The following is a 17,201-nucleotide window of genomic DNA, read 5'->3' on the forward strand; positions in this document are numbered from 1 at the left end:
TTAATTTGCATAAAGGGCGGGGAGCTTTCTACCCTATCCCTCTTTACTTCCAGGGCTATCCTTATTTTAAAAAGCAGAGCGTGCGAAGCTGACGTATGTTATTTGCATAAAGAGGAGGGACTTAAGGCGCTAGGACGCCGGTTGGCTGAAGTGGCAGGCCCCCGGCGTCGGCCGTTGAGACGTGTAGAGGGGGCGGGAATGCGGCGCCGGTCGGCCGGGCGGTTGGGGCGCAGAATTTGCACGACAAATAGGGGGAGAAAGAGGCGGGGCGTGCGTCGTGCGTTCGTGGAGAGATGGGAACGGAGAGACGTAGGGACGCCGAAAGTGGAAGGAAACGATCCTAGGCCCGTGGCGCTTTCGGCGAAGGAGTCGGAGCTAGAAGACGGGGCGGAAGGGTTTCTTTGCCGGGGGGCGGAGCTTACGTAACCAGGAAAGAGTCCCAACTCACGCTTCTCTTCGCGAGAGGTGAAAGCAGCAGGGGGGAGGGCCTTCATTTATTAAATCACGTCATACAAATAAGGTGGATTGACAGGCCAATCCAAGGGGCCAGGGGCGTGCATCACACGGCATAGGCCTTCTGTGGGTAGTTCTTATTTGCATAATATATGCAAATCATTTGAACAAAGATAGGCTACGAATAACCTATTCATCAAAATAGTGGTAACCAATGACTAAGACGGGCATTTAATTTTATAATCTACAATTTTCATGAATATATTTGTATATCTGATATTATTAGCAGTTTGCATTCGCTTCACAACGAGTTTAATTCTACGAAATGCAGTACCATTCCCCTCCTTTGTCTCCTATTACTCTGCTCCTACTACCCGTTCAACAAATCATTCAACAGCTATGTTTTTTTAACCATTAAAAATATATAGAATAGATTTCTATTAGAGCGGTTTTAAGTTTACGGGATAATTGAGCAGAAAGTACAGAGAATGCTCGTACACTCCTTCCCCTGCCTCAGTTTTCCCTATTATTAACTTCGTGCACTGGTGTGGCACATTTGTTACAATTGATGAGCCAATAGTGATACGTTTTTTGTTCCAGTTTTATTGAGATATGATTGACACACAGTGCTATATAAACTTAAGGGGTACAGCATAATGATTTGACTTACCAACATCATGAAATGATTACCACAATGTTTAGTGGACATCCATCATCTCATATAGTTACAGACTTAAAGGAATAGAAAAAATGTATTTTTTCCTTGTGAAGAGAACTCTGAGAATTTACTCTTAACAACTGTTATCAGTTTTAATTATATTTATCATGCTATACGTGACACCCCTAGTATTTATTTATCTTATAAATGGAAGTTGGTACTTTTTGACTGCCTTTATCCATCCCTTACCCCCCACCACAAATCTGATCTCTTTCTCTATAAGTTTTGTTTTGTTTTGTTTTTATAAATTTCTTTATTTTTTGGCTGTGCTGGGTCTTTGCTGCTGCGCGCGGGCTTTCTGTAGTTTCAGCGAGTGGGAGCTACTCTTCGTTGAGGTGCACAGGCTTCTCATTGCGGTGGCTTCTCTTGTTGCAGAACACGGGCTCTAGGCGTGGGGGCTTCAGTAGTTGTGGCACACAGGCTCAGTAGTTGTGGCTCACGGGCTCTAAAGTGCAGGCTCAGTAGTTGTGGCGCATGAGCTTAGTTGCTCCGCAGCATGTGGGATCTTCCCAGACCATGGCTCGAACCCCTGTCCCCTGCACTGACAGGTGGATTCTTAACCACTGCGCCACCAGGGAAGTCCCTGTTTGTTTTTGAAGTATAGTTGGCCTACAATACTATGTTAGTTCTTGGTACACAACATAGTGATTTGATATTTCAAAATGATCACCATCATAAGTCTAGTTATCACCTGTCATCATACATAATTATTGACTATATTCCCCACACTGTACATTTCATATCCATGACTCAATTGTTTTGTAACTGGAAGTTTCTTTCACTTAATCACTTAATCTCCTTTGCCTATTTCTCTCCTCCCCCACCAACTACCTGTTTGTTCTCTGTATCTATGACTCTGTTTCTGCCATGTTACGTTTGTTTTTATGTTTTATAGATCCCACATAAGTGAAATCATACAGTATTTTTCTGTGTCTGACTTATTTCACTTAGCGTGATACCCTCTAGGTCCACCATGTTGACACAAATGGCAAGATTTCATTCTTTTTCATGGCTCAGTAATATTCCATGGTACATATATACTATATCTTCTTTATCTATTCACCTGTTGATGGGCACTTAGGTTGCTTCCATATCTTGGCTGTTATAAATAATGCTTCAATGAACATAGTGGTGCATATATCTTTTTGAATTAGTGTTTTCATTTTCGTCAGATAAATACCTAGGAGTGGAATTAGTGGATCGTATAGTAGTTCTATTTTTAATTTTTTGAGGAATCTCCATATTGTTTTCCATAATGGCTGCACCAATTTACATTCCTGCCAATATTGAAAGAGGGTTCCCTTTTCTCCACATCCTTGCCAACACTTGTTATTTGTGGTCTTTTTGATAATAGCCATTCTGACAGGTGTGAGGGGATATTTCATTGTGGTTTGAGTTGTATTTCCCTGATGATTAGTGATGTTGAGCATCTTTTCATGTGCCTATTGGCCATCTTTATGTCTTCTTTGGAAAATGTCTATTCAGGCCCTTTGCCCATTTTTTTATAGTATTTTTTTATTATTATTATTTTTTTGCCAGCATTGGGTCTTCGTTGCTGTGCGCGGGCTTTCTCTAGTTGCAGCAAGCAAGGGCTACTCTTCGCTGCGGTGCTCAGGCTTCTCATTGGGTGGCTTCTCTTCTTGCAGAGCATGGGCTCTAGGCGTGGGGGCTTCAGTAGTTGTGGCATGTGGGCTCAGTAGTTGTGGCTCACGGGCTCTAGAGTGCAGGCTCAGTAGTTGTGGCGCGCGGGCTTAGTTGCTCTGCGGCATGTGGGATCTTCCCAGACCAGGGCTTGAATCCGTGTCCCCTGCATTGGCAGACAGATTCTTAACCACTGCGTCACCAGGGAAGTCCCTATTTTTTTTTTCTCCTCTGCCCATTTTTTAATCTTTTTTTTTTAATTGTATGAGTTCTTTGTATATTTTGGATATGAACCCCTTATCAGATGTATTATTTGCAAGTATCTTATCCCATTCGGGATAAGATACTTTCTGGCAGCCTTTTCATTTTGTTGATAGTTTCCTTTGCTATGCAAAAGCTTTTTAGTTTGATATAGTCCCATTTGTTGACTTTTGCTTTTGTTTCCCTTGTCTGAGGAGACATATTCAAAAAAATATTGCTAAGATTGATGTCAGAGAGCATACTCCATATGTTTTCTTATAGAAATTTTATGGTTTCAGGTCTTACATTTCTTAGTTAGATTTATTCCTAGGTATTTCATTCTTTTTGATGTGATTGTAAATGGGATTGTTTTCTTAATTTTTTTCCTGATAATTCATTGATAGTGTGTAGAAATGCAACAGATTTCTATATGTTAATGTTGTATACTGCAACTTTACTAGATTCATTGGTGAGTTCTAGTAGTTTCTTTGTGGCATCTTTAGAATTTTCTATCTATAGTATCATGTCATCTTCAAACTGACAGTTTTACTTCTTCCTTTCCAATTTGGATTCCTCTTATTTCTTTTTTTTTGTCTGATTATTGTGGCTAGGACTTCCAACACTATGTTGAATGAAAGTGGGCATCCTTGTATTCTTCCTGATCTTAGAGGAAATGTTTCAGGTTTTCACCATTGAGTATGATGTTAGCTGTGGGCTTGCCATATATGGCTTTTATTATGTTGAGGTATACTCCCTCTGTGCCCACTTTCTGGAGAGTTTTAATCATAAATGAATGTTGAATTTATCACAAGCTTTTCCTACATCTGTTGAGATGACCATATGATTTTTATTCCTCAGTTTATTAATGTGGTGTATCACATTGACTGATTTATGGACATCGATCCATCCTTGCATCGCTGGGATAAATCCCACTTGATCATGGTGTACAATCCTTTTAATGTATTGTTGAATTCCATTTGCTAATAGTTTTTGAGGATTTTTGCATCTCTGTTCATCTGTGATATTGACCTATAATTTTTATTTTTTTGTGATATCTTTATCTGGATTTGGTATCAGGGTGATACTGGCCTTATAAAATGGGTTCAGAAGTGTTCCTTCCTCTGCAGTTTTTTGGAATAGTTTGAGAAGGATGGATGGTAACTCTTCTTTTTTTTTTTTTTTTTGTGGTACGCAGGCCTCTCACCGTTGTGGCCTCTCCCGTTGCGGAGCACAGGCTCTGGACGTGCAGGCTCATCGGCCATGGCTCACGGGCCTAGCCGCTCCGCGGCATGTGGGATCTTCCCAGACTGGGGCACGAACCCCTGTCACCTGCATCGGCAGGCGGACTCTCAGCTACTGTGCCACCAAGGAAGCCCTGGTAACTCTTCTTTAAATGTTTGGTAGAATTCATCTTTGGTAGAAGCATTGTGGTTCTGGAGTTTTGTCTGTTGAGAGGTTTTTTTTTTTTTTTTTTAATTACTGATTCAATTTCATTACTGGTAACTGGCCTGTTCATATTTTCTATTTCTTCCTGATTCAGCCTTGGGAGATTGTACATTTCTAGGAATTTGTCCATTTCTTCTAGGTTGTCCATTTTATTGGCATATAGTTACTTGTAACAATCTCTTATGATCCTTTGTATTTCTGTGGTGTCAGTTGTAACTCCTCCTTTTTCATTTCTGATTTTATTGATTTGGGCCCTCTCCCTTTTTCTTGATGAGTCTGGCTAAAGGTTTATCAATTTTGTTTATCTTTTCAAAGAACAGCTCTTTCATTAATATTTTCTGTTTTTTTGTCTCTATTTCATTTATTTCTGTTCTCATCTTTATTATTTCTTTCCTTCTACTAATTTTGGGTTTTGTTTGTTCTTCTGTATCTAGTTCCTTTAGGTGTAAAGTTAGATTGTTTATTTGAGGTTTTTCCTGTTTCCAGGGGTAGGTTTGTATCGCTATAAACTTCCCTCTTAGAAATGTTTTTGCTGCATCCCATAGATTGTGGATCATTGTGTTTTTGTTTTCATTTGTCTCCAGCTTTTTAAAGTTTCCTCTTTGATTTATAAGTGACCCATTGTCAACAACTATGTTCTGAAGGCACCAGAGATATGCACCGGAATATTATAGAAGTAGAGGAATAAAAATCAGACTGTGCCTGAGCAAGTTCAGAAATGTTTCTAGAAAAATGTGACTTATTAAGTGATATGAAGAACTAGTTAAGATTTAGCCAGGAGACTTCCCTGGTAGTCCAATGATTAAGAATCCACCTTCCAATGCAGGGGATGCATGTTCGATCCCTGGTCAGGGAACTAAGATCCCACACGCCGCAGGGTAACTAAACCTGCATGCCACGACGACTGAGCCCGCACGCCACAACTAGAGAGCCTGCACGCTGCAACTACTGAGGCAGTGTGCTCTGGAGCCCATGCACCACAACTAGAGAAAAGCCTGTGTGTCGCAACAAGGAGCCTGCACACCACAACGAAAGATCCCGCATGTCGCAACAAAGATCCTGTGTGCTGCAACTAAGACCCGATGCAGCCAAATAAATAAAATAAGTAATTAAAAAAAAAAGGTTTAACAAGTTTGAGGAGAGAGTGCACATCTTGGGCCCAGTGAACTGATAAGCAGAGGCATGGGTTTGGAACCTACGCCTAGGCTGGTGTGGCTAAATTAAGGGACTGACTGTCCATAATGGAAAATGAGAGCAGAAAATTTAGCAAGACTCTGGTAAGAATTCTATCCTGAGGCCCATTAAGATGGTTGAGATGACTTCAGTTCTCAAACTTTCTTTTTATTTTTAAATTATTTTTATTTATATATATATATATATTTTTTTTTAATTTTTTATTTTGGCTGTGCTGGGTCTTTGTTGTGGCATGTGGGCTCTTTGTTGAGGTGCGTGGGCTTCTCTAGTTACAGTGCGCGGGCTTCTCTAGTTGTGGCGTGCAGGCTCAATAGTTGTGGTGCGCTGGCTTAGTTGTCCCATGGCATGTGGTATCTTAGTTCCCGGACCAGGGATCGAACCCGTATCCCCTGCATTGGAAGGTGGATTCTTTTTTTTTTTTTTAATTTATTTTTGGCTATGTTGGGTCTTTGTTGCTTCCCGCAGGCTTTCTCTAGTTGTGGTGAGCGGGGTCTACTCGTTGCAATGTGCAGGCTTCTCATTGTGGTGGCTTCTCCTGTTGCGGAGCATGGGCTGTAGGCGCACAGGCTTCAGTAGTTTTGGCTTGCGGGCTCAGTAGTTGTGACTTGCAGGCTCTAGAGCACAGGCTCAGTAGTTGTGGCACACGGGCTTTGTTGCTCTGCGGCATGTGGGATCTTCCCAGACCAGGGCTCGAACCCGTGTCCCCTGCATTGGCAGGGGGATTCTTAACCACTGTACCACCAGGGAAGGCCTGGAAGGCGGATTCTTAACCACTGCACCACCAGGGAAGTCCCTCTCAAACTTTCAAAATGATACTCATGTCCCCTTTCCCCGGTCAGTTACCACAGCAGAATTTCTTGGAAGACCTATCCATACACACTGTCTCCAATGTCTCTCCTCTCATTCTTTCTTAAACCCACTTCAGTCAAGCCTTCATCCCCACCTTCTACCCAAACTGCCAAGAGCATCAGTCTCATGGCTTGAAATAACGTTTATATGCTGATGACTCTCAAATGTGTCTATTCATCAGAGACCTCACTCCAAAACTCCAGACTTGTATACACAGCTATGTACTTGACACCACCTCTTGGGTATCTAACAGATCATTTCAAATTCAGTATGTCCAGAACTGAACATTTTGATCTCCAGTCCTCCAATACCTGCTCTATCCACAGCCTTTACCATCTCAGCTGATGTCAATTTAAAAATTACAGTTAAGGGGCTTCCCTGGTGGCACAGTGGTTGAGAATCTGCCTGCTAATGCAGGGGATACGGGTTCGAGCCCTGGTCTGGGAAGATCCCACATGCCGCGGAGCAACTGGGCCCGTGAGCCACAGCTACTGAGCCTGCGCGTCTGGAGCCTGTGCTCCAGCAACAAAAGAGGCCTCGAAAGTGAGAGGCCCGCGCACCGCGATGAAGAGTGACCCCCCGCTTGCCACAACTAGAGAAAGCCCTCGCACAGAAATGAAGAACCAACACAGCCAAAAATAAATAAATAAACAAATGTGGGTTTAAAAAAAAAAAATTAAAAAAAAAAAATTACAGTTAAACTAACACAACATTATAAAGCAACTATACTCCAATAAAAATTAATTTTAAAAAATTTCCAGTTAAGTCAAAAACCCTGGAAACTTCACTGACTCCTTTCTTTATCTCACTCCACTTTCAATCAGACAGGAAATCCTATATCGAGAAATTATCCAGAATCCAACCTCTTCACTTCCACTGTTTCCACTTTGATCTGAGCCGTCCTCATCTCTTACCTGGGTTACAGTAACAGCCTCCTAACTGGTCTTCCTAAGTCTACCCCTGCTCCCACAGTCTATTATCTATACTGCAGTCAGAGTGGGACCTTTTCTCAGAGGAGTTTTCAAAGCATTCCTTTGCTCAAAGTCCTGCATTGCCTCTCCATTTCTCTCAGAATAAAAACCAAAGTCCTGGGCTTCCCTGGTGGTGCAGTAGTTGAGAGTCCACCTGCCGATGCAGGGGACTCAGATTCGTGCCCCAGTCTGGGAAGATCCCACATGCCGCGGAGCGGCTGGGCCCGTGGGCCATGGCTGCTGAGCCTACGCATCCAGAGCCTGTGCTCCGCAACGGGAGAGGCCACAACAGTGAGAGGCCCGCATACCAAAAAAAAAAAAAAACCAAAAACACCAAAGTCCTTACTGTGGCCCACAAGACCCTAGATGACTTGGCCCTCTATTATGTTTCTGATTTTATTACTCTGCCTATCTGCACAGACCTGTCTTACCCTAGGGCCCTTCTGCTCCTTTTCCCTCTGCCCAACTGACTCTTCCCCCAGAAACCTGCATGGCTCACTCCTTTATTTCCTTGAAGTTTTTGCTCAGTGTTGGTCACCTCCTCAATGAGGCCTCTCCTGATTACCCTTTCAAAATTTTAATCTTCCCTGACCATCCTGACACCCCTCATTCCCTTTAACCTGCTCTACGTTCTCTTTTTTTCATAATACTTGTCATTTTCTAATAGATCATATAAATTTTAAATTATGTTTACTTTTTATTGTCTGTCCTCCTCCCACACCAGTTCCCACAACAGAATGTAAGCTTCACAAAGGCAGGGATCTTTGTTTTGTTCACTCTTCTATCCCAAGCACCTGGAATAGGGAATGGAACATAGTTAATGTCCAATAAGTGATTCTTTAAATCTTCTTTAGAGTAGCCCCTGCTTGCTGCAACTGGAGAAATCCTGCATGCAGCAATGAAGACCCAACCCAGCCAAAAAAGAAAAAAAAAATCTTCTTATCAAAGTGTGTAATATATATGTGTATTATATATATATATATATATATATATATATATATGAAATTTTGATAACTTTTCATGAACTAAGCAAAACATGTAACCAGAAACAGAACCCTAACTAGCACAAAAGCTGCCTGAGGGCCTCTTGTAGTCACTGCCCTCCCCCAAGGCTGACTATTATCCTGACTTCTAACAATATATATTAGTTTTACTTGTTTTTGTACTTTATATAAATGGAATTGTACAGTAAGGGTTCTTTTATGTCTGTCGTCTTTTGCTCAACATTGTATTAATGAAATTGATCCACATTGTTGCATGTAGTTGTAGCCTGTTCATTCTTATTGCTATATAATAGTAGTCCATTGTGTAAATATAACCCAATTTATTTATCTTGAATGAACAAATTGTTTAAGCTCCAGATCCTTCCTATCCTCCTTGTTGTCGCCAGAGTTGTCGGGAAGATTAAATGAATTAATACACAGAAAGCATCTACCCAGTGTATAGTAGGTGCTCAGTAAAGCTTAGCTATTAATTTTGTTATATTCAGATATTTTATTGAACCCACATTGATCTCGTCCTCATCTGAAGTCCTGTACAGTTACTGTAGCACTCTTTAGGATGCCAACCTGGCTTTACCATTGGAAAGGGCCAAAATGAGTGGCCCTAGGGGCCTGATCTGTCCTTGGTACATGAAACAAGCTGGACCAATTCGATTCCTGCTTTCCAGGGAGTAAGGAAATCTGAAATAGTGGCCAATGACTGGGAGTTGCTGGAGTTAATCCATCTGGACCCCTTGGAGGAAAAGTCCAGGAATAGCCTCACCAAAGGCCTGGGAACTCTCAGGCTCCTGCCTTCCCTGGAATTGGCTTTTTAACCCTTTCTGCCATCCAGGGATCCTGTATGCTCAGAATCTGCCCTCAGTACTCTCCTAATACAAGCCCCTTTTCCTTTTATTAGACAGATTCGGTTGTTGTAGCTTGTCCCCAACAGGACCTCGAGGCTCATTTTCACTTAAATTATCAGGCTTTATAGTGTCGTGAATCCTTTACTTAATTCAATAACACCAGTTCTTTCATCTATCCATCCACCCATTCATTCAAGTTTTAAACATTATTGAGGGCTTATGATATGTCAGGTACTGCAGGGTAGATCATATTACTCTCGTTTTCAAATGAAAGACTCAGAGAGGATGAATAATCATTGAGGTTACAAAGCTTATAGTCATAGAGAATGTTGGTTCAAGGTAATCCTTGCTCTTCATCATGAGCTTGGATGATATATTTTTTGTCTGTACATGTCTTTTCATCCCACTTAAATTCCTTGAGGGAGGTCAAGGCTATCTTATACATCTGGAATCCCCCTTGGTGTACAAAACCATCTGCTGTAGTAGACATACTACAGAATTGTTGATGGATTGCTCATATGGGCAAATCCTTGCTACCCTTCCCTCAAAGACGCTTCACTCCTTCCCAAACCCAGGAAAAAAAAATCCCCCAAACAGTGACCAAGCTGATCTGTTGATCTGAAGGAGGGTAGTTTATTTAAATTAGTTTAGCTCTGGCTCACAATTTTGTGTTCTTTTTCCATGTTGGAGTCACAGAAGCCCCTTCAATCCCACCACATCTCCTTCACCACAAATCAGGGCAACTCAGAGATAGCTTTCTTGGCTGGGGGACCCGTTGGCTTCTCCTGTTCTCTTGCTTTCTCTTCATACATCAGGATCCTGATTGAGATGGGAAGAGACACAGGGATCAGGGGACAGTCCTCTCAAGAGAGTAAATTTTAGTCTACTGTGAAAGTCCAGAAAAAGGATGAGGTTTGTGAGGGTGGGAGGAGAAGGAGAAAGGGCAGGAGTGGGAGTACTGGGGGCTGTGGGGATCAGACCGTGGATGAGGATAGCACCTTGGAAGGGTCTCTCAAAAGACGGAAGAGAAATGCATGCTGAGTAATGTGTAGAAGGTGAACCTGGGGATGGAGGTGGGGGGAGAGAAAACAGGTAAGTAAGTATAGGGGAGGTTGGAACTGGACCCTCACATTTTTAGGATGGCAGATCTCTTGCCCAGCATCATCTTGAGAAAGTCAGAGTAGCTGAAAGTCTCCCCAGGGCCACTGGATACCTCCCTGATTAATTTTTTTAGCTCCAGGTGGGTCTTGGGGACCTCAAGTTTCTCCAGCATTCGCTTCAGGGACATGATATCTGGAGGCAGAGGATGGGGGTAAGAAGAGGGGGAGCCTCTCTCACTGTCGCCTCTACCTCCTCATTCCCATTCCCCTTCCTACCCTGGTCGATGGACCCTCTCCCGAACCACTGGGAATGGAGCACTGTAGGAAAGACCTCCCTCTTCCTAGATCTGCACACTCCCTGAAGATCACCCTCTGCTCACCGATATCTCCATTTCCATTCAGGTCAAACTCCATGTATTTCTCTGGGTGAGGGGAGAAAGCAGAGAGGGTAAGCACTGGCTTGAGGGTCCCAGGCAGGGGCAGGGCAGGGATTGACCAAGCGCTAGGTAGGGGGGGAAGATGAAGAAGAGGTGGGGCAGGTAGAGGAAGTGTGAAGGTTGGGAGGCTGAGGGCCCTGGTACGGTGTAGGGAACTAGAGGGGCTCCTGAGAGGGGCAGGCCGGGGAAAGGGACTGTAACCAGGGTGGCGATAGAGGCAGCCTTCCTTTTTCCCCATCCCAAAAGTCAACTTCGTTTCTGCCGTCTGCTTTCTTCCTGGGGAAATCCTACCCTCCTCACCCCCTTCTCCACCCCTATAGTTTTCCCCTCACTCTTGAAGGCTTCCAGTTTGGAGGGCAGGTCCTCGTCACTGCTATATTTGGGATCATCCAGGAATTGCTGTGGGGGAAAGCAAGAACCTGGGTAGACCCTCCTGGTCGCCCCCCCCCACCACCACCCGGCCCCTTGGTTCTTCCTTTTACCTTGTTGATTTCACTGAGTCTCTCTTCTTGCTGGGCCTTCAGCAGCCCAAAGGCTTTTCCTCCTGAAGGGGCGCAAAGGTTAATGTAGCCTCACTGCCCCCTTCCTCTCCTCACCCCCAAGCCCAGCCTGAAGCCATCACAATTCTGCCTTCATGGGCCAGATTCCCAGCCCACAGCCCAGGACTGTCCACCTTCTTTCTCCTGTTTTAGGACCCTGCCCATTCCACCTTCCCTACCCTGCAAATCCCTGGTTTGGCTCATAGCTCAGCTGGTGCTGGAGGAGACAGACCAGGCTGGGCGCCTCTCTGTCTGCCAGCTGTCCTCTCCCACCAGCTTCCTGGAGGCCTCCCTCCCAAACTTCCCCTTTCCCCTCATTCCCTCCTCCTCTGAGTTCCAGGCCTCACTTCCCCATCAGCTTCTGCTGACACTAGCACCCAGGAAGAAGGGGGAGCTGGGTGTAGAAAGGAGATGAGAAAACAACATTCTCCTTAATTCCTCTTAAGGGGAGCTCAGTGTGTGTGTGAAAGAAATATTTCGATAAGCCACCAAAGGAGTGGGGGAAGGTCAGTAAGACCCCAGGGGGCGTTTATTCTCAGGAACAAAGAATCTCTGAACAGGTCTGGAGGTTCAGGTGACTGAGGCCCAGGTTTCACAAGTCTGGACACGCAGGTTTGGATAGGGAGCTGAGGAAAGGCTGACTGAATTTTTCTGCACTGTGGATGGGAGAAGAACCTGAAGTTGCTGGCAGATCTGGGAGGGTGGCAAGATGGGTGCAGGGTCTGGAAAGGGAGAGGTACTTCACTTCCCACCTGTCAGCTCCAGAGAGGCACTTGGAAATATGGAAGTGTCTGACAAAGGAGTCTTTGTTTGCTTTAGGATGTGCAATGTAATCCCCTCATCTTATCTCATTTGAAATTTTCAGTAAAATCTACAGACCTCTGGAATTTGAGAATTTCAGTAGATTCTTTGGGGGAATTCCCTGGTGGTCCAGGGGTTAGGACTGTGGCACTGTCACTGCCGAGGGGCCAGGTTCAAGCCCTGGTGGGGGAACTAAGATCCCACAAGCTGCATGACACGGCCAAAAAAAAAAAAAAAAAAAAGTAGATTCTTTGGAGGCCAGTGGTGCTGAGAGAGATAGCATTGGTGGACACAAGAGCCAGGGGGTGAGGCCGACATTAGGGGTGGGACGGTGCCGGTCACTGTGGGCTCAACAGAGTGGGGGGTAGCCTCTGATAAATGTCCTCCCTAGGCACACTCTTTATACCCTTTGCTGCTCTTTTTGGCTAGTGGCTTCTAGGGGAGGCCAGGACAGTGCGTCCCCCTCACTGAGACACTTTTGTCTAAACTCCCTGCCCCAAGCTCCAGCCACTCTGCCCCAGCACTGATGGGCACACCTTTCCTTCTCTCCCCCGCCCCCCAACCTATTTCCCCTTCTGCAGCTGGGAGTTTTCATTTCTCACTGCCCTCTCCCTGACCCACATGATTGGGGGAGATGCTGATGGGGACTCTGGCCTCTTGAGTTCCCTTTATCACAGCTTCCTCTCCCCCTGAGGAGAAAGCTGGCAACCCTGCCCTCCCGATGGTCTTGGTGCCTAGTGGGGGGAATCTGTTTTTTTATTCATACATTCATTCAACAAATACTTATTGAGTGCTTACTATATGCCAGGCACCTTTCTAGGGCCAATGAACCAAATAAGTGTAAACTCTTGTCCTCATGGACAATCTAATTGGGGGAGACAGACAATAAAAATAAACAAGTATATTAAAGGTGGTAGGTGCCTATATAGATCAAAATAGGGAGGGAGATAGGAAGGGCTGCGTGGACTGCAGATTTAAATAGGGTGCTTAGGGAGGCTTCTCTGAGAAAGTGATATTTGAGCAAAGATTTCAAGGAGGTGAGGGAACAAGCCACGTGGATATATAGGAGGGGAGCATTTCAGGCAGAGGGAACAGCAAACGCAAAGGTCCTAAGGTGAGGACGTGTCTGGATGTCTGAGTATTCATGAAGCAGCAGGAAGGCCAGTGTAGTGGAGCCGGGTGTGTGAGGGGGAGCAGAGGCAGGAGGTGAGGTCAGATTGCATAGGGCCTTGTAGGCCATTGGGAAGAATCCGGCTTTTATTTGGACTGAGATCGCATCCCAGAGAAGTCTTTCCCTCGCTGGTGGCTTGGCAGACTGCCAAGGTGAGATAGAACTTAGATGCTCAGAAAAACTTCCTGGGAAAGAGAAAGTGACAGCTGCTCTGACCAAGGGACAAAAATGAAGTGTAAAGAGTAACTAGGTGGGCAAGTGAGTGGCGAATGAAACTAAGCATAAGCACAGATGTGGGAAAGCCTGTGAAGAACAGAGATGCGAGAAGACACCTCCCACCCAAACCCAGGGGCCGGCCCGCTGGACCAAAGGGAGCGCAAGCTCACAGTCCGCAGTCAAGGCTGAAGGGGAGGTGGGGCCTCTGGGCAGGGAGCTGCCAGGGAGCAGCTGTGAACCCAGAAATAAGGGAAGTAGGTAACTCTGTGACAGGCTGCAAAATCTAGCTCTGAGGAGAGACATGCAGAATCTCCTTAAAGCAGTGATTCTCAGCGAGTGGTCCTTCCACCAGCAGCATCACATGGAAACATGTTAGAAACGCACATTGTTGGGCCCCATCCCAGACCTACTGAATCAGAAACTCCGGGGGTGGGGTCCAGCAATAGCTTTTTAGCAAGTGCCTCAGATGATTCTGATACGCACTCAAGTTTGAGAGCCACGGGCCCTAAAGCAATAGAGTGACTCCCAAGCCTGCAGGGCTTGCTGTCCTCACTGAAGGTGTCAACATGGCTTAAGTGCGTCAGTGGGTGGTGGGGCTGGTGAGTCTTGGAGGCAGAAAAAAGAGGAGTCACTGAGGCCAGAGTTGTTAGTGTCCAGACAAGCAGTCAGGAAGAGAGAATGCTGAGCTGGCTCAAGAAATGAGCCGCTAGAAACCTGTGAGGTTAGAGCCCCTTATAGGACTGGCACCGTGTTGCTAAGCATCCTTCATATGGTTCCACACTCTCCAGGGGAGCTCCTGGTTAGAATTAGGTCCCCTGTGTACCTACATGAAGAAAATACACTGGCCAGAAAGCTTGTCTGTGTGTGGGGGGGGGACCTGGATGTCTTTTGTTTGCCCCTCCATTTTCCCTCTCCCACTCTGTTCTCTGCCCCAGGAGGCTAACCTGTACAGACTATATCAAGGGCACCTCTGGCTTCTAGCTGTTTTGGCTGATGGGGAGCCTGGCAGGAGAACAACAGGAGGGAGGACATTAAGTTAAGGGTATTCATTCCTCTGACCCCCTTCCCACAAGGTCACCTCAGGCTGGCTGACACCCCCATCTATGGGCAATGCTCCTCTCCAGGCAACCTGCTCTACATCATGCTGTCCTTTTCCAGGTTTCAGAAGCCCAGGGAATAACTTTCAGGTGGTCTGTGAATTTGGAAACGAAAAAAATGTACATCCTCTTCTCACGTCCAACATTACACATGTTGCCTTGTCAAAGACCACTTGACAGTTTAAAGTTCTTACTCAAGCCAACAACATCTTTTGCACTGATATATCTTTTTTTTTTTTTTTTTTTTGGTACGCGGGCCTCTCACTGCTGTGGCCTCTCCCGTTGTGGAGCACAGGCTCCGGACGCGCAGGCTCAGCGGCCATGGCTCACGGGCCCAGCCGCTCCGCGGCATGTGGGATCTTCCCGGACCGGGGCACGAGCCCATGTCCCCTGCATCGGCAGGCGGACTCTCAACCACTGCGCCACCAGGGAAGCCCCTGATATATCTTTTTCAAAGTCTAACTTCAACTTGCCTGTATTTCTTTTTTTAATATTTATTTACTTATTTGGCTATTCCGGGTCTTAGTTTTGGCGTGCGGGATCTTTCGTTGCGGCACGTGGGGTCTAGTTCCCTGACCAAGGATGGAACCCAGTCCCCCTGCACTGGGAGCATAAAGTCTTACCCACTGGACCACCAGGGAAGTCCCAACTTGCCTCTCTTTTAAATCTCCTGTCTTTTAATGTGATAATAATTACATGGTTTTTTCTATCCCAATATTTTATTAATATTTTGATAACTGGAACTCAATGTAATTGTTTTACTTTGCTATATATTTTTTATTTTACACTTTACCAGAATGCCGAAGAGATCTGTGGCACAAAATGAGTAAAAACCACTGATGTAATCTCTCCTTCCCTCATCCCTTTGGGCCGGGGTTGCAATATGCCTTGTGATTCCCCTATACGTGACCCACACCTTTGTAAATAAACTATCTCTGGGCACTTCCCTGGTGGTCCAGTGGCTAAGACTCTGTGCTGCCAATGCAGGGGGCCTGGGTTCCATCCCTGGTCAGGGAACTAGATCCCACATGCAGCAACTAAGAGTTCGCATGCCACAACCAAAGATCCCGCATGCTGCAGCTAAAAAAAGATCCTGCGTGCTGTAACTAAAGATCCTGCATGCTTCAACTAAGACCCAGCCCAGCCAAATAAAAAAAACAAAACTATTTCCTCAAATGAACCAAATTTGAGAACCTGAATGGTACAGTGTACATGTGTGTATGGGGGGGAATGTGGGGGGCTGGGAAGAAACTGCAGCTCTATTTCTTATTGTAAATGAACAAAAGGGCATCCTGGTGTTTGCAGCAGACTCAGGGGCTTGGTTAACAAGAGGCTTTCCGGGAGGCGGGAAAACAAGTTAGGATTCTGAGTTTACGAGGGACAGCTCTGGAGAACCATAACTGAGTCACCAACATCGCTTTTGCCAAAGCCTTTTCCTTTCTAAAAAGCCTCCTTGTAGGGCTTTGAGGGGGATGCGGCAGCAGCTTATGTCTCAATTTCCCCTCTTGATGCCTGTAAAGAGATCGGAAACACACGCACACACACACGCACGCACGTACGCACGCGCGTGCTACATTTTCAGTGAAGCTAGGAGATACAGAGTACCTACAAACTCCGATTTATGTGTCCGTGTGACCAAATTCCCGCTGAGCAGGCATTCCCCAGGAGTGCCTCTGAGAAGAGCAGGGGAGTAGCGAGGGTCCTGGTGACTGCTAAAAAAAAAAAAAGAAAAGAAAAGCAAATATTCCTTCCTGGGAGGAAAGGCCTCACCCCTGGAGGGAAAAGCTGAGGGCAGTGCTGACTGAACAGAGTCAAATACCTGTAAAGGTGGAGAGAGAGTGTTTTAAAGCAGCCAAAGGGACCCCAGATGTGGCAGCAAAATTCTCCTAATATTAAGTGCACCACCTTAGGTGCACTTGGGAGGTGGCAGCCTGTGAGGTCTCCTGTGAAATAAAGAAGACTAAGGTTGGGGGTAAATGCTGGGTAAAAACTGGGAGATGTTCTCAGAGGCCAAGGAGGTAGTGGCTACACAGAGGTGCCAAATTTAAGGAAATAATCCATTGTGATGGCAAAAGAGGAGGAGTCCTTGAACTTGTAAGTCTGACCCCCCACGAAATGTCCCCGTTAATAGTTTAGAAAAATCTAGCTCATTTAAATATGAGTGGGACTTCCCCAGTGGCGCAGTGGATAGGACTCCCGCGCTCCCAATGCAGGGGGCCCGGATTCGATCCCTGGTCAGGGAACTAGATCCCACATGCATACCACAACTAAGAGTTTGCATGCCACAACTAAGGAGCCCACGAACCGCAACTGAGCCCGCCTGCCGTAACTAAGGAGCTCACGTGCCTCAACTAAGACCCGGTGCAACCAAATAAATAAATAAATACTAAAAAAAAAAAACCCAAACTGATAAGCTTTTAAAGAAAAAAAGAGTAACAAAAAGAAATGACCAGGAATTCCCTGGTGGCGCAGTGGTTAAGAA

The 17,201-nt window shown here is 45.4% G+C and overlaps 1 protein-coding gene across 2 annotated transcripts; it reads right to left on the reverse strand.

Moving 5' to 3' along the window:
• Window positions 1-9,971: 9,971 nt before the first annotated feature.
• AIF1 (allograft inflammatory factor 1) lies at window positions 9,972-11,723 on the reverse strand. Of its 2 annotated transcripts, XM_082638256.1 has the most exons (6): window positions 11,614-11,723; window positions 11,378-11,439; window positions 11,228-11,294; window positions 10,839-10,880; window positions 10,489-10,651; window positions 9,972-10,177 (listed from the first exon to the last, which is right to left on the reverse strand). In XM_082638256.1, the coding sequence occupies exons 1-6, from the start codon at window positions 11,636-11,638 to the stop codon at window positions 10,093-10,095; spliced, it is 444 nt and encodes a 147-aa protein (XP_082494382.1). In that variant the 5' UTR covers window positions 11,639-11,723; the 3' UTR covers window positions 9,972-10,092. The 2 variants fall into 2 exon arrangements, with proteins under 2 accessions (XP_082494382.1, XP_082494383.1); XM_082638257.1 differs by lacking the exon at window positions 10,839-10,880.
• Window positions 11,724-17,201: the final 5,478 nt, after the last annotated feature.

The sequence above is a fragment of the Mesoplodon mirus genome (assembly GCF_964341445.2).
Source record: "Mesoplodon mirus genome assembly, chromosome: 12".
Taxonomy (NCBI): Eukaryota; Metazoa; Chordata; class Mammalia; order Artiodactyla; family Ziphiidae; genus Mesoplodon; species Mesoplodon mirus.

What these genes read in the sequence shown, in the direction of transcription:
- AIF1 (XM_082638256.1), bottom strand. Translation starts at nt 11,638, where the DNA reads ATGAGCCAAACCAGGGATTTGCAGG. An exon ending in CCAAACCAGGGATTTGCAGG is followed by an intron (nt 11,440 to 11,613) that starts GTAGGGAAGGTG and finishes GCGCCCCTTCAG; the next exon opens with GAGGAAAAGCCTTTGGGCTG. An exon ending in AGATCTGCCATCCTAAAAAT is followed by an intron (nt 10,178 to 10,488) that starts GTGAGGGTCCAG and finishes CATCTCAATCAG; the next exon opens with GATCCTGATGTATGAAGAGA.